General features: G+C 41.2%; 1 protein-coding gene across 2 annotated transcripts; it reads right to left on the bottom strand.

Annotated features, from left to right (window-relative positions):
• Positions 1-499: 499 nt before the first annotated feature.
• Positions 500-3,849, bottom strand: LOC100676438 (T-cell surface glycoprotein CD1b-like). 2 transcript variants are annotated; one of them, XM_023554142.2, is made up of 6 exons: positions 3,601-3,849; positions 3,077-3,357; positions 2,150-2,428; positions 1,654-1,932; positions 852-945; positions 500-644 (listed from the first exon to the last, which is right to left on the bottom strand). In XM_023554142.2, exons 2-6 carry the CDS (start codon positions 3,246-3,248, stop codon positions 623-625), a joined length of 846 nt encoding a protein of 281 aa, XP_023409910.1. In that variant the 5' UTR covers positions 3,249-3,357; positions 3,601-3,849; the 3' UTR covers positions 500-622. The 2 variants fall into 2 exon arrangements, with proteins under 2 accessions (XP_023409910.1, XP_003415004.1); XM_003414956.3 differs by having other exon boundaries at positions 3,077-3,340.
• Between the last annotated feature and the right edge of the window lie 19,608 nt (positions 3,850-23,457).

The raw sequence follows: 23,457 nt of genomic DNA, 5'->3' as shown, positions 1-23,457 counted from the left end.
AGAGAGCTTGCCAGGGATCCACATATGGAGAACATTGCCCTCAGGAACTTACAAAGTAGAAGGGGAAGAAAAACAAAAATAACTGCAATGCCATGGATACAGAGTAAAGTGGTTCTCTCCAGACCAGACAGGGTTGCTACCACTGTGGCACTAGGGAAGGCTTCTTGGAGGAAGGATCATCTCGGTTGGGCCTTGAGGGTTACAAGGTCATCCAGAAACAGAAAAATTACATTTGAAAAGCTCAGCATCTCTGCAAATACAATTATTCCTGCACAATTATATTTAGCCTATTTTTTGACCAATGACACTTAAGCAGCAGAAGAAGAAAAAAATTTTTTAAACAAGAAGACAAAGAGATGTTAAGTTGTATATATCACATTTCATTTATTCTGATAAGCAGTCTTTCTCACATTTTAACATCTGTAAAATTTGGGTGGATCTTACCGTCAATACTATCTTATAATAAATTCCGTTTTACAATTATTGTTCTCCTGTTATATAGATTATGATTCATCATACAAGCGGATGGAACTCTGATTTAATGAAATATGATAACACATTTTGACCCTGGCCGACATCTTGAGCTCTTTTTTTCTAATGGAAGAGGAGACGTGATGAGTGCTCACTGGATATTCTGATATGACCTGTTGAGTAAAAACACACACACACAAAAATAAGGAGATGGGAGTTCAGCAGAACTGTTGAACTATTTTGCTGAACTCCATTAAGGAGTTTGGAGTTCAGCACAAAGTAGAAAGGGTATGATGGGAAGACTAAGGTTAAATAGAAGTAAATAGATTTTAAAAATAGTGAGAAGGGTGGACAGAAAAATTAGATTAAAAAAAACTCACCAGCGCCTCATAAACCATAATGCAAGCCCTATCAAAAGGATCAAGAAGGGCACTATTACTGCCAAACAGATCCAGCCATTGGAGATGGGGTGTCCTGGTAATTGAGAGAGGACACAGAGATGTCACTTCAAATCCCGTTCTGATTTTCCAGGCCTTTCTTCGCCCACCTGAGTGTCAGCAGCACCATCTACCTGCTTCCAATGTATGGTGACATTCCAACTCCCTCACTTATATCCATGACACCTCATATCTGTCCCTTTTCTCTCCTTCAGTCCCATCCTACCCAATATACAGGTCCTTCATTCTTACGTATTCTGTAGTTTGGATTACCTGTTTTATTCCAGTTGAAATTCCAAAAAAAAAAAAAAAAAAAAGCCAAATCTGCTGTCAATGAGTCAATTCTGACTCATTGTGATTTTATAGAGACCCTATAGGACACAGTAGAACTGCCCCATAGGATTTCCAAGGCTGTAATCTTTACAGGCACAGGCTGCCACATCTTTCTCCCATGGTGCAGATGGTGGGTTCAAACCACCAACCTTTCCCTTAGAAGCTTAACCACTGCTCCTTCTGTGCTCCTTCTGTTGGGATTAGGGCATGAAAAATCCATCAATCAGTCATTCTCCCTCTCTCTGTCTGTCTCCCTCCCTCCCTCTCTCTCTCGTCTCTCTCTGTGTATTTGTGTGTCCCTTTTCCTCTGAACTATCAAGCCCCAGCCACCCTTTGCCCAGCCCATCCCTTTATGTTTGAGGAACAGGTCCTTCCATCTTTGGTGGGCACCAGTTCTTTCTCACTTTCTCACCCCAGTAGAGGATGATGTCCTGGCCACCTAGACTGCTGTGCTTCACTCGGCAAGACAGGCCAGGCACCTCCCCAGCTGCCACATCCAGGGTGACTCGGAGATACCATGTCCCATCAGCATTGGGCAGGACATCACCTCGCTGAGTGCCGTGCTGCTCCTGCTCCCCCTGCATCCACATTGTCCACACAGATTTTGGGTAAAATCCTGAAACATGGCACACCAGCAGCAGACGGCCAGGACCAGGAGAGGGGCCGCTGGACAGCCAGGCCTCAGGTTTCTCTGGGGCAGGGAGAGTATTCAGATTAGGACTCCAGTCCAGAGCATAGAGACTTGGACCCCTATAAGTTTGGACAGTGAACCCCTTCTACTCCTCTGGGAACTAAAACTAAATATATTATTCATTAGGCCCCTTTCCCTCTGTTTATCTTCCTATGCTTAAGTTTAAGGACATTGGTGGAAGTGCATAGAAAAGTCTTGGGGACAGAGTGGAACTAACCTTGCCTCTGCAGATCTGCCTTCCCTGCACTGAGAACACTCAAGAGAAATCGAGGGCAGGATTCTAAGAGGAGCTTCTCCACAGTATCATAGATCCCTTGGTACTGGCTGAGTAGTGCACAGAACCTCTCTGCTCTGCTGCCACCCTCTGGGGCAGGTACACATGAGTAATTCTTGACGCTCAGGAAATCCAGTCCTCCTAAAGCTCCCCTCAGGAAGCTTACAGTGATCTCCCCAGAACGCAGCTCACAGCCTGCTATGCCCTGGATCTCAAAAGGGTCTGGGTAGAGGGGAAACACAGAAAAACTTATTAAACAGTAAACAAAAAAGTAAGAAATTGGAAATGACCAAGTATTTTCGGTGAGTAGAAAGTTCTGGAATATGAAATGATGAACCCAAAACCAATTAGAGCATTTAGAGAGTTTCAGAGGGTAGAGCACTGGTAGGGGTGTACATCTAATGAATGAGGAGGGGTTATAAAGACATATGGTTTGTAACAGGTCAGAGAGGGAGAGTAGGATTCCAGGATTCCAAGGTGAATGGGGAGATGATATTGAGAGGTGGGCTGGGAAGGAGACGCTTGAGGAGATGGATTGGAGGAGGAGGTCACCCTTTAGGTCACTCAGGCACAGGGTAGGAAAAATGAGCATTTCTTGCTTTATGTCTGAGAGAGGATCAAGTGTCACAGAAGACAAACCAATGAATGGTTACAAAAAGTGAGATTCCATAAATCAGAGAGGAGGACAGGAGGCCATGAGACTCTTGAATAGTTTGTGGAAGTGTGGACTCAGAGCAGGAAACTACTCTAATAAAGTGTATTCATGTAATTGGATATAATAGGGAGGAGAGAATGATCAGAAGGAGTAGCAGCTCAAACCAAGAGAGAGAAAAAAAGTCAATGAGAATCCCCCTAAGTCAGGGAACTCACATTCCATCTGGAAATCACTGGCTCGGGCCTGTACTTCCCGAGTAAATCCAATGAGGTAGACTCGAAATATCTCCTGCAGCTCTGTTACTTCCTCATCGCTGAAGTTACCCTTGGACCAGGGCTTCAGGAAAATAGCCATACCGGAGTCACTATCCCAGCCATGAATCTGCATATCATCCAACCAGCCTGAGCCTCGATTTTGTGCCCAGGTGCTGTTGGCAAAGGACGAGATCTGGATGAGGTAGAAGGTTGGTCCCTGGGAACCTGTGGGTGATGGAAGGCTAAAAATAATGAGCAGAAAGGGAGAAGAAGGAGGGAATGAGAGAGAATGGAAATGGAAACAGGCAAAAGAGAATGAACCCGGAATTTGAAGAACACAGGGGCCTGAGACATTTGCCTACATCAAAGTCTTAGGCTCCAGTCTCAACCTCCAGGATGGTCTCCAAATGCACTAGGGCCACTGCAGCATGCTTTTACCCAGACCCTCTCACACCCTTGCTGAGAGCTGTCAGAATTACTCTTACCGTCCTCATTATCACCACCTGGAAAGAGAACTACCAGCAATAGAACTGGCAGAAGCAGCATTTCACTGGAGACAGAATTTCTGACTCAGTCTAGGTGTTTGATCTCCAATTTCAGCAAACCTGAATTCCTGTCTTCCAACTGACAATCTCTCCCTCAGAGAATTTATATCAGAGAAAAGTTGTGCTTCCCAAAGCACTGGTCCTCCCACTCAGCTTTTCATTTCCCCTCCAGCCCTCACTTCTTTCTGCTTTCTCTACCTTTCTGGCTTCCAACTGTTGTCCTGGTCACCAGCCTCCTTACTACCCAGGAAAATTCCCCATATGATTCTGAAAAGGTCACTTCACCTGCCCAAGCCTGTATTTTCACATCTGTAAAATAATTGCCCAGCTTCGACTGGCTTTAATCTACAATCGGTTTATCCACTCAACTCTGCCTTCTCCCACTGCCCTCTTCGCTCTGGAACTCTACCATTACCCTTCCCAGTGTTCTCAGTGTCTCCTCTTCCTTATCTCACCCCTTTGACTGGTCTCCCTAATACGGCATTCTCATTTCTGTCTTTACACTGATGCATTTCTGAAATGTTGAGTTCTACTTTATCAAACTATTCTAGAATTTCTCATTTAACAATTTAATGTCAGCCAATTTACCAGTATCCTTTTTGGGGGGGAAGAAACAGCTGCTATCATGCAGACAAGTGGGCCAGACAGTTGAAAATATGAAGAACAATGTCTCTGCTATATGGCTTTACTTTATTTACCCACCAAACAGAATATAGAGCAATTAACAGTGCAATCACTTAACTCAAGTAGTTTTTAGTTCAGCAAAATAAACAGATGCTAAAATCACCCATTACAATACAATCAGATGAAGGTATGGTTTTTGTTTGCTTTATCTTTGTAAGGCTGAGCAATTCAGTGGTTGGGTAGATTCTTTTCACTATATATCCATTTTGATATATCCTCAACACATAGACCATTGCTTGGCAAGTAGATAATGCACAATAAACATTTGAGTAAGGAGAGAATGAAGAAAGAAAGAGAGTGAAAACGAAAGACTCAAGGGAGTAATTAGTTCAAAGGACTAATTGTAATTAATTAGTATTAATTAATTAATTAGTTAATTAGTAATTAAAAGTAATTCGTTCAAATGGACCACATGAACCACAGACTACATGACCCTGAGACCAGAAGAACTAGATGGTGCCTGGCCACCACTACCGACTGCTCTGACTGGGATCACAACAGAGAGTCCTGGACAGAGCAGGAGAAAAATTGTAGAACAAAAAATCAAATTCATAAAAAAGAGTCAGACTTACTGGTCTGACAGAGACTGGAAGAACCCCCAAGACTATGTCCCTAAGACCTTTTGAACTGGCACTGAAGCCATTCCCGAAGACCGCCCTTCAGCCAAACCATAGACAGGCCCATAAAATAAATAACACCCGAGAGGAACATGTTCCTTAGAACAATCAAAAGGGCTACATTTGCCCAAAAGCAAAGATGAGAAATCAGGAAAGGGTACAGAATCAGGATGAAACGTAACAAAGAAACTAGGATAGAAATGAGGAGAGTGCTGACATATTGTGGGGAATGAAAACAATGTTGTGAAATACTTATGTACATACTATTGAATGGGAAAATAATTTACTCTGTAAACTTCCACCTAATGCACAATAAAAAAAATTTTTTTTTAAAAGAAAGAGAATAACGGAAGGAGGAGGGATAGAAGGGAGAAATAAAATAATTCAGCCCAGCTTTCAGGCTATAACTAATATATGAAGGAGATTTGTAATTTAGAACTTTTTGAAAACATCAGAGAGTATTACCTGGTAGGAAAAGAGAATCATATACATCTATTTATATTAATAAGCATAAAGAAATACATCTGAAAAGGATACATAGAGGGTTCTTATATAAACTCCTTATGCCTACTTATAATGAAACTAGGGAGACCTTGGCTCATATGAGTAAATGCTACTAGAATATTGTATTTTTAAACAAATAACATGCCCATTGTGTTTTTATTTTTGCTAACCATGCAACTCCCTTGTGCATTATTTTCCTTGGCACACTATGCGTGCTGTATGTGTAAGCACGTTATTTACATGGGTGCGTTATCAGCAAAAAAATTGGTACCTTGTCCTTATCTGCACTAGATCCTGTCTTCTTCCAGATTCTCTTTGTATATTCCTGTCTCAAGCCAATCTCTGCTAGACAAGCCCTCATTCTATTTTCAGACCACTTATGTATAGAAAACTTCCATTAGCTTTTATGTATTTGATCCAAGTGTCATTTATGTAAAAGTTTTGTAATTGTCTTGTTCCCTGTTTGATAGTTGCAAGCTGATTAAAGAGGAATGAAAGAGGAATGCATTGCATTGGATTAGACTGGATTGGATTGGATTGGATTGGATTGGATTGGATTGGATTGGATTGGATTGGGTTGGGTTGGGTTGGGTTGGGTTGGGTTGGGTTGGGTTGGGTTGGGTTAGATTGGATTGGACTGGACTGGACTGGACTGGACTGGACTGGATTGCATTGCATTGCGTTGGGTTGCATTGCTTTCAGTTGCTTTGCGTTGCTTTGCATTGGATTGGATTGGATTGGATTGGACTGGACTGGACTGGACTGGACTGGACTGGACTGGACTGGACTGGACTGGACTGGACTGGACTGGATTGGACTGGACTGGACTGGACTGGACTGGACTGGACTGGACTGGATTGGATTGGATTGGATTGGATTGGATTGGATTGGATTGGATTGGATTGGATTGGATTGGATTGGATTGGATTGGATTGGATTGGATTGGATTGGATTGGATTGGATTGGATTGGGTGGCGTGGGGTGGGGTTGGGTTGGGTGGGGTTGGGTTGGGTTGGGTTGGGTTGGATTGCATTGGATTGGGTTGGGTTGGCTTGGGTTGGCTTGGGTTGGGTTGGGTTGGGTTGGACTGGACTGGATTGGGCTGTGTTGGACTGGATTGGGCTGAGTTGGACTGGGTTGGGCTGGGTTGGACTGGGTTGGGCTGGGTTGGATTGGGTTGGATTGGACTGCCCTGGAGAGATACGGGGTTATTTAAGGGACATTTTCCCCAGAGATCAGTAGATTCTCCCTCATGCCAAGAGCCAAATTGCGGAAGAGGTTCATTTCACCATCGAGAAAAGAGGTGAGAACTCTAAGGAACAGATATAAAACCCAAGGTTTTTTGCAAAAAAATTCATTGATTTCTACTTATTATAACGCTAAGGAACAGTAAATATTCCCCGTGCTGGTTTACCAGTCCTCTATTGGTAAGTCTGAGCAGAGATTAAAGGACTGTGCATGAGTTAACATAAATTCTAGGGCCTTACTGACTAATCCCAATACAATCACTATGGGGCTGCTATGAGACCTTCAAAATGAAGCCCAGAAAGAGTTGTTAAGTGACAAATATACCTACAGCAATAATCATAGCAACATAACAAGTTTTTATATTTCAGTCAATGTTTTCAGTATCTACAGAAATGAAAGCCAAGTCTAAATTGTTTCTGGTCACTTACTCATAGAGTAGTTCAGACATGTGATAAAATCACTCCTCTTTTTGCCAGAAAGCACGAGGAGATGGGGAAGTTGCTGTTGGCTGCTGGTCAGGCAGCCAAGAGAGTTTGAGCTTGAGTTTGTGGCTTTCAAAGTTATTAACATCTTGCTAAAGGAAACTAAGGGATTATTGGGGCTTAGTGGGTGAAACCGTAGGCAAGAAAAAGATTGTGTAAGAGGCTGCAACATGTTCTTGTTCTTCATTTTGCTAAAGCATCACCTCAATACATCCTTGGTCTCATAATGAAAGTTGCTCCCAAATTAACAATAGCTTATTTACTAACAGAGCCAGGTCCCTAGGTAGTGTGAGTGGCTTGTAAGAGGCTGCAAACATAAAGATTGGCAGTTTGAACCCACCCAGTAGAACCGAGGAAGAAAGGACTGGTGATCTGCTTCCAAAAAGATTATAGCCAAGAAAACCCTGTGGAGAAGTTCTACTCTGTAACACAGGAATAGGAATAGACTCGATGGTAATGGGTTTTTTACTAATAGAGGGCAACGGTCACGGTGGATATATCATTTCCAAATTCCATGGTGTGTCTGCAAGTGACTGAGAGAAAGACAGAGAGAGAGAGGGAAGGAGAGATGATATTCACCTGCCTGAATGCCCAACATTTAAAATGTCTTCTGTACTATATAGCACTACAGCCCCAAACCCAGAATCAAATATGATAAATGCTGAAGATTATAATCAAAGCCAAATTATTTTACATTACAACTTTTTTAGGGGAAAAAACAGCATTTGCCACTGGTACCACAACCTTCTTTTCAGGAGGTCTTGACCTTTGGAATGCTGAGTAACAAATAAACACGGGACAAGCAGGACTGTCAAACATAACATTTTAAATGGAGAAGTTTACATAAGCCACAGAACCCTGTTCTCCTTTTTCAAAAATACAGAGAAGGACATTTGGACTTAGAAAATCCTAGGACACACTTGGCTTCTTTGAGGAATTATGAACAATGTGACACTGACTTGTAGCACTGACTATTGCTGTGGAGAGGACTGATACCTCCCTGGGGTTTTCCCTTAGAAGCAACTTAATATTTTTGCATTGACACTCCAAAGATCTTTCTTTATATTTTAAGCCCAATTAGTCTAATGGTATATGTATTGAGGAAACCCTGGTGGCATAGTGGTAAAGTGCTACGGCTGCTAATCGAAGGGTCTGCAATTCGAATCCACCAGGCACTCCTTGGAAACTCTATGGGGCAGTTCTACTCTGTCCCGTAGGTTCGCTAAGAGTCAGAATTTACTCAACGGCACTGGGTTTGGTTTTTTGGTTTTGGATATGTATTGATGTTTACTCTTATATACCAGCCTATTATTTAATATATCTTATTTCTCCTGTGCCTTTTCTTAAGATTTCTAACCCCTAAAGGCACAAAGGAAACCTTGGCAGAATAGTGATTAAGTGCTAGGGCTGCTAACCAAAAGGTCAGCAGTTGGAACCCACAAGGCACTCCTTGGAAACTCTATGGGGCAGTTCTACTCTGTCCTACAGGGTCACTATGAGTCAGAATCGAAGCGACAGCAACAGGTTTAATGGGTTTAAAGGCACAAAAGTATTTGTGTCTTTACATACAAAAATTTTATTCTTGAAATTCACCCAGTATTCCCCTGCATTAAAAAATTTACCTTCATTTAGTATAAAATCTCTAATTTTTCCCTGAAATATAAGGTCGTGCCCAGAGTCTGTAATTTCCAAGTAGAAAGCCAGTTGGAGACCACATGGTGGGGAGTGACTAATTTTTCAACTTTTTAAATGAAAAAATTTTACATACACAAAAAGAGGGAGAACACTATAAAGAACCACCATCTGCCAACTACATGAATGCAAAAAAATTATCAACTTATGGCCAATCTTTGTCATCTACACCCTTATCTTCACTGCTTCCCCCAGATTATTTTCAGATAAATTTCAGGCAACATTTTATTTCATCCATGAATGTTCCAGCATGTATCTCTAAAATAAAAGAATTATTTTCTTAAATACAACACAGTCACATTACTGCATCTAAAAGTTAACAATTCCTTAATATCATTAAATATCTACTTGACATTCAAACTTCCTAAACTGTCTCAGGAATTGTTTTATAGTTTATTAATCAAATCAGAATAAAAATAAGGTCCATGCATTGAAATTAGTAGATAATTCTCATGAATCTCTTTTAATCTATAAATTACTCCTTCTCACCTTTTTATCCTCTGATTTTTTCAACAACTGGGTCATTTATCTTATAAAATTGCCCAGAGTCTGGATTTTGCTGATTACATAGCCATGAAGTCATTTAACATGCCCTTTTGTGCCCATATTTACTGTACATTGGATAGTTAGATTTAGATTTATGATCAGATTCAGGTCTGATTATACTGTATAAATCCCTCAAGCATGTCTGGTGGTCTCATGCATTGCCTATATCCACAGCTCCAAACATTTTGGTCTCAAAATCACTTTATAGAGGCGGGGCCAAGATGGCGGACTAGGTAGATGCTACCTCGGATCCCTCTTGCAACAAAGACTCAGAAAACCAAGTGAATCGATCACATACATAACAATCTACAAACCCTGAACAACAAACACAGATTTAGAGGCGGAGAATGAACAAATACAGGGAAGCAGCGACTGTTTTCGGAGCCTGGAGCCAGCGTCCCAGTCAGGTAATCTTGGTGCCGGCCTTAGGTCTGGGCCCAGGGGAGCTGAACTCAAAAGTCTTGTGACAGCACAAACAAGGGGAACAGCTCTACCCCCCTGAACTCACCCCGGGAGGGGGCCCAGCCAGTCCACGCAGGCAGCGTGGCGACGCAGCTGGTGGGAAAAGTCCCCGGGAGGCAGTGGCTGATTTTGGAGCTGGGAGTGCAGCGTCCCAGCCGGAGAACCTTGGCACTGATCATTGGACTCGGCACTGTCACGGCACAAGCACAGGGTGCAGCTCTACTCCCCTGAACTAACCCCGGGAGGGGGCCCAGCTGGTCCGCAGGGACGGCGCGACCATGCGGCTGGCAGGACGAGAAGTCCCCGGGAGGCAGCAACTGATTTTGGAGCCGGGAGTGCAGCGTCCCAGCAGGGGAACATTGACGCTGGGCTTTGGACTGGCAGCAGAGGATCTGACCGTGGCTTCAGCGGGCCAGACCCTCGGGGGCAATCTCCACACAGCCAGCACACATAGGAGACACGCCCCTCAGGAATCTCAGATAAAATAGTCATTCCAAGCAAGACAAGCAACTGTGGCTATATTCCGAGGTGCTACTCTCCTATTTCTCTGAACCCTTCCCCAACCTCCCCAGGCAGCTTCATTAACATTGGAATTTCCTGAGCCAGAGGGAGAACGGCTCCGGCTCTGCGGCGGCTTTGCTTTTCCCTTTTTTTTTTTTTTTTTTTTTGGTCTTTTCCTAACCCATTCTTCTGGCCTGAGAGAAGGAACCACAAAAAACCCAGGGACCAAAAATCCATCCCTAATTGGACTAAAAACACAGAACCAGCTACAGCCAAGCATATATGATCCAAATCTCGGACATTCATCCTTACAGGGAACTAGATGGCAGTTATAATCCAAAGGCAGTTCTGATAGGGATCTGACTGCATTTTTTTCTAGCGGATTTTCTGGAAAAACAAGTTTCCCAGGTCTGATATCTCTGCTTATTCAACAGAGCCCTCACTGACCCACAACAGGGAACTCAGCGCTGAAGCTCCCCCCAGACCACCTAGCCTCTTGCCTTAGGGGTCTAAGGAGGGTGACATCTACAAATCAGTAGAGGTACTTACATTGGGGGCCTAAGGTACAGCTGCAGTGCCCTCCCACCAAGGTGCTATAGGAATAGATACACACCTACCTCACTGACACTTGGGGAAAGCCTGTCAACATCCTGCCCTCCCTGGAGTGTGAACCCCAGCTGCTAATAGAATCTGGTGCACACAGCTATCACCACTACTTCTCAAGGTGGATAGGTGTTAGGGTGCAGCACACACTTGATGACCCAAAATCAGATTCTACTCAAGAATAGTGAATAGACTCAGGCATATATATCTGGCAACAGACCAAACCAGCTGGTAATAGGTCATAAGTAAGTCAAGGGCTACAATAAACAAGACAGCACAATCTAGTAGCCCATCCACGTATATTGAAAGAAAACAATACAAGATAAGACTCAGTGAGCAATTATAGAATAAACCACTACTGTATCTTAGTGATGGCTCAGAGACAGCAGTCGATACCAAACCACATAAAGAAGCAGACCATGACAGCTTCAACAACCCCCCAAACAAAAGAATCAAAATCTTTCCCAAATGAAGATACAATCCTGGAATTATCAGATACAGAATATAAAAAACTAATTTACAGAATGCTTAAAGACATCAGAAACGAAATAAGGCAAACTGCAGAAAAAGCCAAGGAACACACTGATAAAACAGTTAAAACTCAGAAAGATTATTCAAGAACATAGTGGAAAAATTAGTAAGTTGCAAGAATTCATAGACAGAAAGCATTCAGAAATCCAAAAGATTAACAATAAAATTACAGAATTAGACAATGCAATAGGAAGTCAGAGGAGCAGACTCGAGCAATTAGAATGCAGACCGGGAAATCTGGAGGACCAGGGAATTAACACCAACATAGCTGAAAAAGAATCAGATAAAAGAATTAAAAAAAATGAAGAAACCCTAAGAATCATGTGGGACTCGATCAAGAAGGATAACTTGCGTGTGATTGGAGTTCCAGAACAGGGAGGGGGGACAGAAAACACAGAGAAAATAGTTGAAGATCTGCTGACAGAAAACTTCCCTGACATCATGAAAGACGAAAGGATATCTATCCAAGATGCTCATCGAACCCCATTTAAGATTGATCCAAAAAGAAAAACACCAAGACATATTCTCATCAAACTTGCCAAAACCAAAGATAAACAGAAAATTTTAAAAGCAGCCAGGGAGAAAAGAAAGGTCTCCTTCAAGGGAGAATCAATAAGTTCAGATTACTCAGCAGAAACCATGCAGACAAGAAGGCAATGGGATAACACATACAGAGCACTGAAGGAGAAAAACTGCCAGCCAAGGATCATATATCCAGCAAAACTCTCTCTGAAATATGAAGGCGAAATTAAGATATTTACAGATAAACACAAGCTTACAGAATTTGCAAAAACCAAACCAAAGCTACAAGAAATACTAAAGGATATTGTTGGGTCAGAAAACCAATAATATCAGATACCAGCACAATACAAGGTCACAAAACAGAACATCCTGATATCAACTCAAATAGGGAAATCACAAAAACAAATTAAGATTAATTTAAAAAAAATGCTCATAACAGGGAATCATTGAAGTCAATATGTAAAAGATCACAATAATCAAAAAGAGGGACTAAATACAGGTGGCATAGAACTGCCATATGGAGAGTGATACAAGGCGATATATAACAATACAAGTTAGGTTTTTACTTAGAAAAATAGGGGTAAATATTAAGGTAACCACAAAGAGGTATAACAACTTCAAAACTCAAGATAAAAACCAAGAAAAATGTAACGACTCGGCAAACATAAAGTCAAATACTACGAAAATGAGGAACACAGGATTTACAAAGAAAAACGTCTTAGCACAAAAAAGTAAGTGGAAAAATGAAATTGTCAACAACACACATAAAAAGGCATCAAAATGACAACACTAAACACATACTTATCTATAATTACACTGAATGTAAATGGACTAAATGCACCAATAAAGAGACAGTCTCAGACTGGATAAAGAAACACGATCCGTCTATATGCTGCCTACAAGAGACACACCTTAGACTTAGAGACACAAACAAACTAAAACTCAAAGAATGGAAAAAAATAAGCAAACAATAAGCAAAAAAGAAGAGGAGTAGCAATATTAATTTCTGACAAAATAGACTTTAGACTTAAATTCTCCACAAAGGATAAAGAAGGACACTACATAATGATAAAAGGGACAATTGATCAGGAAGACATAACCATATTAAATATTTATGCACCCAATGACAGGGCTGCAAGACACATAAATCAAATTTTAACAGAACTGAAAAGTGAGACAGACACCTCCACAATTATAGTAGGAGACTTCAACACACCACTTTCGGAGAAGGACAGGACATCCAGTAAGAAGCTCAATAGAGACACGGAAGACCTAATTACAACAATCAACCAACTTGACCTCATTGACTTATACAGAACTCTCCACCCAACTGCTGCAAAGTATACTTTTTTTCCTAGCGTACATGGAACAGTCTCTAGAATAGACCACATATTAGGTCATAAAACAAACTTTTGCAGAATCCAAAACATCAAAATATTACAAAGAATCTTCTCAGACCACAAGGCAATAAAACTAGAAATCAATAACAGAAAAACTAGGGAAAAGAAATCAAATACTTGGAAACTGAACAATACCCTCCTGAAAAAAGACTGGGTTATAGAAGACATCAAGGAGGGAATAAGGAAATTCTTAGAAAGCAACGAGAATGAAAATACTTCCTATCAAAACCTCTGGGACACAGCAAAAGCAGTGCTCAGAGGCCAATTTATATCGATAAATGCACACATACAAAAAGAAGAAAGAGCCAAAACCAGAGAACTATCCCTACAACTTGAACAAATAGAAAGTGAGCAACAAAAGAATCCATCAGGCACCCGAAGAAAACAAATAATAAAAATTAGAGCTGAACTAAATGAATTAGAGAACAGAAAAACAATTGAAAGAACTAACAAAGCCAAAAGCTGGTTCTTTGAAAAAATTAACAAAATTGATAAACCATTGGCTAGACTGACTAAAGAAATACAGGAAAGGAAACAAATAACCCGAATAAGAAACAAGAAGGGCCACATCACAACAGACCCAACTGAAATTAAAAGAATCATATCAGATTATTAGGAAAAATTGTACTCTAACAAATTTGCAAACCTAGAAGAAATGGATGAATTCCTGGAAAAACACTACCTACCTAAACTAACACAATCAGAAGTAGAACAAGTAAATAGACCCATAACAAAAAAAGAGATTGAAACGGTAATCAAAAAACTCCCAACAGCCGGGGCCAAGATGGCGGACTAGGTGGACGCTACCGCGGATCCCTCTTGCAACAAAGACTCGGAAAAACAAGGGAATCGATCACATACATAACAATCTACGAACTCTGAACAACAAGCACAGACTCAGAGACGGAAAACGAACAAATACGCGCAGACAGCGACTGTTTTCAGAACTAGGAGCCAGCGCACCAGGCAGGTGACCTTTGGAGCTCGATCTGGGGCAGAGCCCAGGGGGACAGACGGCACAGAAAGGGGGCCCACCCCTTCCCCCCCGAACCCATCCCGGGAGGAAGTCTAGCAGGTTGACGTGGGCGGCGTAGGGGCGCAGCCGGAGGGAGAAGCACCCGGGAGGCAGTGACTGATCTGGGAGGGGGAAGAACAGCGTCCCAGCTGGGGTGCTGTCCCGCCGGGAGTTAGGCGAGAAGCCGAAGGGGCGCGAGCGGGGGGGGGGTCAACTATATTTCCCTAAAGTGACCCCAGGGCGGGGCCCACACGTTCGTGCGGGAGGACGCACACCCAGTCTGCGCGTGTGGCGCGGCACACCGGAGGGAGAAATCCCCGGAAGTGTCTGGTCTCAAAGCAGGGAAAGCAGCATCCCAGACAGGGAGCCATTCCGCTGGGCTCTGGGCGCGCGCGCGCGCATGGGCGGGGCATGAGCGCGGGGTCCATTTTTATTACCCTGAATTGACCCAGGGGGCGGGACCACCTGGTCGTGCGAGTGACGCCCTCCCAGTTTGCGCGAGAGGTGTGGCACACCGGAAGGAGAAGTCCCCGGGAGGAAGTGACTGGTTCCGGAACGGGGAAAGCAGCGTCTCAACCCGGAAGTCATCCCGCTGGGATTTGGGCGCACGCACGGGCGGGGCGTGAGTGCGGGGTCCATTTTTATTACCCTGAATTGACCCAGGGGGCGGGCCCACCTGGCCGTGCAGGTGACGCCAACCCAGTTCGCGCGAGAGTTGTGGCGCTCCGGAAGGAGAAGTCCCCGGGAGGAAGTGACTGGTTCTGGAAAGGGGAAAGCAGCGTCTCAACCCGGAAGTCATCCCGCTGGGATTTGGGCGCGCGCACAGGCGGGGCGTGACCGCGGGACCCAATTTTAATCGCCTGAATAGACCCTGGGGGCGGGCCCACCCGTTCGTGCGGGAAATGCCCACCCAGTGCCCACAAGCGGTGCCGCGCACCGGAGGAAGTCCCCAGGAGGAAGTGACTGGTTTCCGAGCAAGGAAAGCAGTGTCCTAGCCAGAGACCCGTCCAGCCCGGATTTTGGCGAATGGGGGCAGAGCGTGAAAGTGGTGTTCAGCTCTATATTCTGTGGTGCTACACTCCTAGCTCTCAGATCCCTCCCCCACCCTCCCCAGGCGACCCCATTAACATCCGAATACCCGGAGCCAGAGAGAGAATTCAGATAGGGATCTGACTGCATTTTTTTTTTAGCTGACTACTTGGAAAATCTAGTTTCCCAGTGATGGCTCGGAGACAGCAGTCCATATCAAACCACATAAAGAAACAGACCATGACAGCTTCTCCAACCCCCCAAACAAAAGAATCAAAATCTTTCCCAAATGAAGATACAATCCTGGAATTATCAGATACAGAATATAAAAAACTAATTTACAGAATGCTTAAAGATATCACAAATGAAATTAGGATAAATGCAGAAAAAGCCAAGGAACACACTGATAAAACTGTTGAAGAACTCAAAAAGATTATTCAAGAACATAGTGGAAAAATTAATAAGTTGCAAGAATCCATAGAGAGACAGCATGTAGAAATCCAAAAGATTAACAATAAAATTACAGAATTTGACAACGCAATAGAAAGTCAGAGGAGCAGACTCGAGCAATTAGAATGTAGACTGGGACTTCTGGAGGACCAGGGAAACAACACCAACATAGCTGAAAAAAAATCAGATAAAAGAATTTAAAAAAATGAAGAAACCCTAAGAATCATGTGGGACTCTATCAAGAAGGATAACTTGCGAGTGATTGGAGCCCCAGAACAGGGAGGGGGGACAGAAAACACAGAGAAAATAGTTGAAGAACTCCTGACACAAAACTTCCCTGACATCATGAAAGACGAAAGGATATCTATCCAAGATGCTCATCGAACCCCATTTAAGATTGATCCAAAAAGAAAAACACCAAGACATATCATCATCAAACTTGCCAAAACCAAAGACAAACAGAAAATTTTAAAAGCAGCCAGGGAGAAAAGAAAGGTTTCCTTCAAGGGAGAATCAATAAGAATAAGTTCAGACTACTCAGCAGAAACCATGCAGGCAAGAAGGGAATGGGACGACATATACAGAGCACTGAACGAGAAAAACTGCCAACCAAGGATCATATATCCAGCAAAACTCTCTCTGAAATATGAAGGAGAAATTAAGATATTTACAGATAAACACAAGTTTAGAGAATTTGCAAAAACTAAACCAAGACTGCAAGAAATGCTAAAGGAGATTGTTTGGCCGGATGACCAATAATATCAGGTACCAGCACAATACAAGGTCACAAAACAGAACGTCCTGATATCAACGCAACTCAAACAGGGAAAGCACAAAAACAAACAAATTAAGACTAATTCTAAAAAATAAATAAATAAACAAAATCATACACACAACAGGAAATCATGGAAATCAATAGATAAACGATCAAAATAATCAAAAAGAGGGACTAAATATAGGAGGCATTGAACTGCCAGATGGAGAGTGATACAAGGCGAAATAGAAGGATACAAGTTAGGTTTTTACTTAGAAAAATAGGGGTAAACAAAAAGGTAACCACAAAAAGGAACATCAATTCCATAACTCAAGAAAAAAGCCAAGAAAAACGTAACGACTCAATAAACACAACGTTAAACGTTATGAAAATGAGGATCTCACAAGTTACTAAGAAAAACGTCTCAGCACAAAAAAGCATGTGGAAAAATGAAATGGCCAACAAGACACATGAAAAGGCATCAAAATGACAGCACTAAAAACTTATTTATCTATAATTACGCTGAATGTAAATGGACTAAATGCACCAATAAAGAGACAGAGAGTCACGGACTGGATAAAAAAACACGATCCATCTATATGCTGCCTACAAGAGACACACCTTAGACTTAGAGACACAAACAAACTAAAACTCAAAGGATGGAAAAAAATATATCAAGCAAACAATAAGCAAAAAAGAAGAGGAGTAGCAATATTAATTTCTGACAAAATAGACTTTAGACTTAAATTCTCCACAAAGGATAAAGAAGGACACTATATAATGATAAAAGGGACAATTGATCAGGAAGACATAAACATATTAAATATTTACACACCTAATGACAGGGCTGCAAGATACATAAATCAAATTTTAACAGAATTGAAAAGTGAGATAGACACCTCCACATATATAGCAGGAGACTTCAACACACCACTTTCGGAGAAGGACAGGACATCCAGTAAGAAGCTCAATAGAGACACGGAAGACCTAATTACAACAATCAACCAACTTGACCTCATTGACTTATACAGAACTCTCCACCCAACTGCTGCAAAATATACTTTTTTTTTCTAGCGCACATGGAACATTCTCTAGAATAGACCACATATTAGGGCATAAAACAAATCTTTCCAGAATCCAAAACATCGAAATATTACAAAGCATCTTCTCAGACCACAAGGCAATGAAGCTAGAAATCAATAACAGAAAAACTAGGGAAAAGAAATCAAATACTTGGAAAATGAACAATACCCTCCTGAAAAAAGACTGGGTAATAGAAGACATCAAGGAGGGAATAAGGAAATTCTTAGAAAGCAACGAGAATGAAAATACTTCCTATCAAAACCTCTGGGACACAGCAAAAGCAGTGCTCAGAGGCCAATTTATATCGATAAATGCACACATACAAAAAGAAGAAAGAGCCAAAATCAGAGAACTGTCCCTACAACTTGAACAAATAGAAAGTGAGCAACAAAAGAATCCATCAGGCACCCGAAGAAAACAAATAATAAAAATTAGAGCTGAACTAAATGAATTAGAGAACAGAAAAACAATTGAAAGAATTAACAAAGCCAAAAGCTGGTTCTTTGAAAAAATTAACAAAATTGATAAACCATTGGCTAGACTGACTAAAGAAAAACAGGAAAGGAAACTAATAACCCGAATAAGAAACGAGAAGAACCACATCACAACAGAACCAAATGAAATCAAAAGAATCATATCAGATTACTGCATAAAATTGTACTCTAACAAATTTGAAAACCTAGAAGAAATGGATAAATTCTTGGAACAATACTACTTACCTAAACTAACACATTCAGAAGTAGAACAACTAAATAGACCCATAACAAAAAAAGAGATTGAAACGGTAATCAAAAAACTCCCAACAAAAAAAAGTCCTGGCCCAGATGGCTTCACTGCAGAGTTCTACCAAACCTTCAGAGAAGACTTAACACCATTACTATTGAAGGTATTTCAAAGTATAGAAAAAGACGGAATACTACCCAACTCATTCTATGATGCTACCATCTCCCTGATACCAAAACCAGGTAAAGACATTACAAAAAAAGAAAATTTTAGACCTATATCCCTCATGAACATAGATGCAAAAATCCTTAACAAAATTCTAGCCAATAGAATCCAACAACACATCAAAAAAATAATACACCCTGATCAAGTGGGATTTATACCAGGTATGCAAGGCTGGTTTAATATCAGAAAAACCATTAATGTAATCCATCACATAAATAAAACAAAAGATAAAAACCACATGATCTTATCAATAGATGCAGAAAAGGCATTTGACAAAGTTCAACACCCATTTATGATAAAAACTCTAACCAAAATAGGAATTGAAGGAAAATTCGTCAGCATAATAAAGGGCATATATGCAAAGCCAACGGCCAATATCACTCTAAATGGAGAGAACCTGAAAGCATTTCCCTTGAGAACGGGAACCAGACAAGGATGCCCTTTATCACCGCTCTTATTCAACATCGTACTTGAAGTCCTAGCCAGGGCAATTAGGCTAGACAAAGAAATAAAGGGTATCCAGATTGGTAAGGAGGAAGTAAAGCTATCACTATTTGCAGATGACATGATCGTATACATGGAAAACCCTAAGAAATCCTCCAGAAAACTACTGAAACTAATAGAAGAGTTTGGAAGAGTCTCAGGATATAAAATAAACATACAAAAATCACTTTGATTCCTCTACATCAACAAAAAGAACACCGAAGAGGAAATAACCAAATCAATACCATTCACAGTAGCCCCCAAGAAGATAAAATACGTAGGAATAAATCTTACCAAGGATGTAAAAGACCTATACAAAGAAAACTATAAAACTCTGCTACAAGAAATTCAAAAGGACACACTTAAATGGAAAAACATACCCTGCTCATGGATAGGAAGACTTAACATAGTAAAAATGTCTATTCTACCAAAAGCCATTTATACATACAATGCACTTCCAATCCAAATACCAATGTCATACTTTAAGGGAATAGAGAAACAAATCACTAATTTCATATGGAAAGGAAAGAACCCCCGGATAAGCAAAATATTACTGAAAAAGAAGAAGAAAGTGGGAGGCCTCACCCTACCTGATTTCAGAACCTATTATATAGCTACACTAGTCAAAACAGCCTGGTACTGGTACAACAACAGGCACATAGACCAATGGAACAGAATTCAGAATCCAGATATAAATCCATCCATTTATGAGCAGCTGATATTTGACAAAGGACCAGTGTCAGTCAATTGGGGAAATAATAGTCTTTTTAACAAATGGTGCTGGCATACCTGGATATCCATTTGCAAAAGAATGAATCAGGACCCATACCTCACACCATGCACAAAAACTAACTCCAAGTGGATCAAAGACCTAAACATAAAGACTAAAACGATAAAAATCATGGAAGAAAAAATAGGATCTACCCTAGGAGCCCTAATACAGGGCATAAACAGAATACAAAACATTACCAAAAATGATGAAGAGAAACCAGATAACTGGGAGCTCCTAAAAATCAAACACCTATGCTCATCTAAAGACTTCACCAAAAGAGTAAAAAGACCACCTACAGACTGGGAAAGAATATTCAGCTATGACATCTCAGACCAGCGCCTGATCTCTAAAATCTACATGACTCTGTCAAAACTCAACCACAAAAAGACAAACAACCCAATCAAGAAGTGGGCAAAGGACATGAACACACATTTCACTAAGGAAGATATTCAGGCAGCCAACAGATACATGAGAAAATGCTCTCGATCATTAGCCATTAGAGAAATGCAAATCAAAACTACGATGAGATTCCATCTGACACCAACTAGACTGGCATTAATTCAAAAAACACAAAATAATAAATGTTGGAGAGGCTGCGGAGAGACTGGAACTCTCATACACTGCTGGTGGGAATGTAAAATGGTACAACCACTTTGGAAATCCATCTGGCGTTATCTTAAACAGTTAGAAATAGAACTACCATACAACCCAGAAATCCCACTCCTCGGAATATACCCTAAAGATACAAGACCCTTCACACAAACAGATATATGCACACCCATGTTTATTGCAGCTCTGTTTACAATAGCAAAAAGCTGGAAGCAACCAAGATGTCCATCAACGGACGAATGGGTAAATAAATTGTGGTATATTCACACAATGGAATACTACGCATCGATAAAGAACAGTGACGAATCTCTGAAACATTTCATAACATGGAGGAATCTGGAAGGCATTATGCTGAGCGAAATGAGTCAGTTGCAAAAGGACAAATATTGTATAAGACCACTATTATAAGATCTTGAGAAATAGAAAAAACGGAAAAGAACACATACTTTTGTGGTTACAAAGGGGGGAGGGAGGGAGAGAGGGAGAGGGCTTTTTATTGATCAGTCTGTAGATGGGAACTGCTTTGGGTGAAGGGAAAGACAACACTCAAAACAAGGAAGGTCAGCCTAATTGGACTGGATTAAAAGTAAAGAGGTTTCCGAGATAAAATGAAAGCTTCAAAGGTTAGCGAAGCAGGGGCTGGGGTCTGGGGAACTTGGTTTGAGGGGACTTCTAAGTCAATGGGCAAAACAATTCTATTATGAAAACACTCTGCATCCCACTTTGAATAGTGGCACCTGGGGTCCTAAATGCCAACAAGCAGCCATCTAAAATACATTAATTGGTCTCAACCCACCGGGAGCAAAGGCAAAGGAAGAACACCAAGGTCACACGACAACTAAGAACCCAAGAGACAGAAAGGGCCACTTGAACCAGAGACCTACATTATCCTGAGACCAGAAGAACTAGTTGGTGCCCGGCCACAATCGATGTCTGCCCTGTCAGGGAACACAACAGACAACTCCTGAGGGAGCAGGAGACCAATGGGATGCAGACCCCAAATTCTCATTAAAAGACCACACCTAATGGTATGATTGCGACTAGAGGAATCCCAGAGACAATGCTCCCCAGAACTTCTGATGGCACAGGACAGGAACCATCCCCGAAGACAAATCATCAGGCATGAAAAGGACTGGTCAGTGGGGGGGAGAGAGATACTGATGAAGAGTGAGCTAATTAAATCAGGTGGACACAGGAGAGTGTGTTGGCAACTCTTGACTGGAGGGGGGATGGGAAGATAGAGAGAGAGGGAAGATGGTAAAATTGGCACGAAACGAGAGACTGTAAGGGCTGACTCAATAGGGGGAGAGCAAGTGGGAGAAGGGAGTAAGATGTATGTAAACGTACATGTGACAGACTGATTGGAATGGTAAATGTTCACTTGAAGCTTAATAAAAATTTAAAAAAAAAAAAAAAAGATGAAAAAAGCAAATAGTAACAACAATAAAACTTGCCTGATCAAAGATTCTATAGAAGAGTCCTGATTAAAACGGAGAAGATACAGAACAGAATTTTGAATTCTCATGGAATCCAGGAATTTCTGGAGCCATGGAGGCTGGATAAACCCTGGAAACTATTATCCTGGGATAATCTTTCAATCTTAAACCTTAAACCAAAATATTCTCTGAAGTCTTAAAACCAAACAGTATTTAGCTTAACTAGTGAGCACTGCCTGCCTTAAGCATTGTGCTCTTTTAAAATCTATCTATATGGAATCAAATTGACAACAGCAACTAGAAAGATTGATAGGAAACTTAGAAGATAGTGAGTTTATGTTAACGGGGGAGGAACAACTCAGAAAATGAGGGAGAATGGTTGCACAACTTGAAAAATATAATCGATGTCACTGAATTGTACATGTAAAAATTGTTGTACTGATGTATGCTGTGCTGTGTATATTCTCAATAACTAAAACAAATCGTTAAAAAAAAAAAAAAAAAAAACTCCCAACAAAAAAAAAACCCTGGCCCGGACGGCTTCACTGCAGAGTTCTACCAAACTTTCAGAGAAGAGTTAACACCACTACTACTAAAGGTATGTCAAAGCATAGAAAATGATGGAATACTACCCAACTCATTTTATGAAGCCACCATCTCCTGGATACCAAAACCAGGTAAAGACATTACAAAAAAAGAAAATTACAGACCTATATCCCTCATGAACATAGATGCAAAAATCCTCAACAAAATTCTAGCCAATAGCATGCAACAACATATTAAAAAAATAATTCACCCCGAACAAGTGGGATTTATACCAGCTATGCAAGGCTGGTTTAATATTAGAAAAACTGTTAATGTAATCCACCACATAAATAAAACAAAAGACAAAAACCACATGATCTTATCAATTGATGCAGAAAAGGCATTTGACAAAGTCCAACACCCATTTATGATAAAAACTCTCACCAAAATAGGAATTGAAGGAAAATTCCTCAACATAATGAAGGGCATCTACGCAAAGCCAACAGCTAACATCACTCTAAATGGAGAGAACCTGAAAGCATTTCCCTTGAGAACGGGAACCAGACAAGGATGCCCTTTATCACTGCTCTTATTCAACATTGTGCTAGAGGTCCTAGCCAGAGCAATTAGGCTAGACAAAGAAATAAAGGGCATCCGGATTGGCAAGGAGGAAGTAAAATTATCTCTATTTGCAGATGACATGATCTTATACACAGAAAACCCTAAGGAATCCTCCAGAAAACTACTGAAACTAATAGAAGAGTTTGGCAGAGTCTCAGGTTATAAGATAAACATACAAAAATCAGTTGGATTCCTCTACATCAACAAAAAGAACATCGAAGAGGAAATCACCAGATCAATACCATTCACAGTAGCCCCCAAGAAGATAAAATACGTAGGA

Source organism: Loxodonta africana, chromosome 3, assembly GCF_030014295.1.
Source record: "Loxodonta africana isolate mLoxAfr1 chromosome 3, mLoxAfr1.hap2, whole genome shotgun sequence".
NCBI lineage: Eukaryota > Metazoa > Chordata > Mammalia > Proboscidea > Elephantidae > Loxodonta > Loxodonta africana.
Note: the sequence above shows the minus strand (reverse complement) of the source record. Positions and strands in the feature narration are given on the sequence as shown.

Excerpts from the sequence above, each read along its gene's own strand:
- LOC100676438 (XM_003414956.3), bottom strand. The coding sequence starts at position 3,661 with ATGCTGCTTCTGCCAGTTCTATTGCTGGTAGTTCTCTTTCCAGGTGGT. Across the intron at positions 946-1,653 it reads GGACATCATCCTCTACTGGG|GACACCCCATCTCCAATGGC; the intron begins GTGAGAAAGTGA and ends CTCAATTACCAG. Across the intron at positions 645-851 it reads TTATGGTTTATGAGGCGCTG|GTCATATCAGAATATCCAGT; the intron begins GTGAGTTTTTTT and ends TTTACTCAACAG.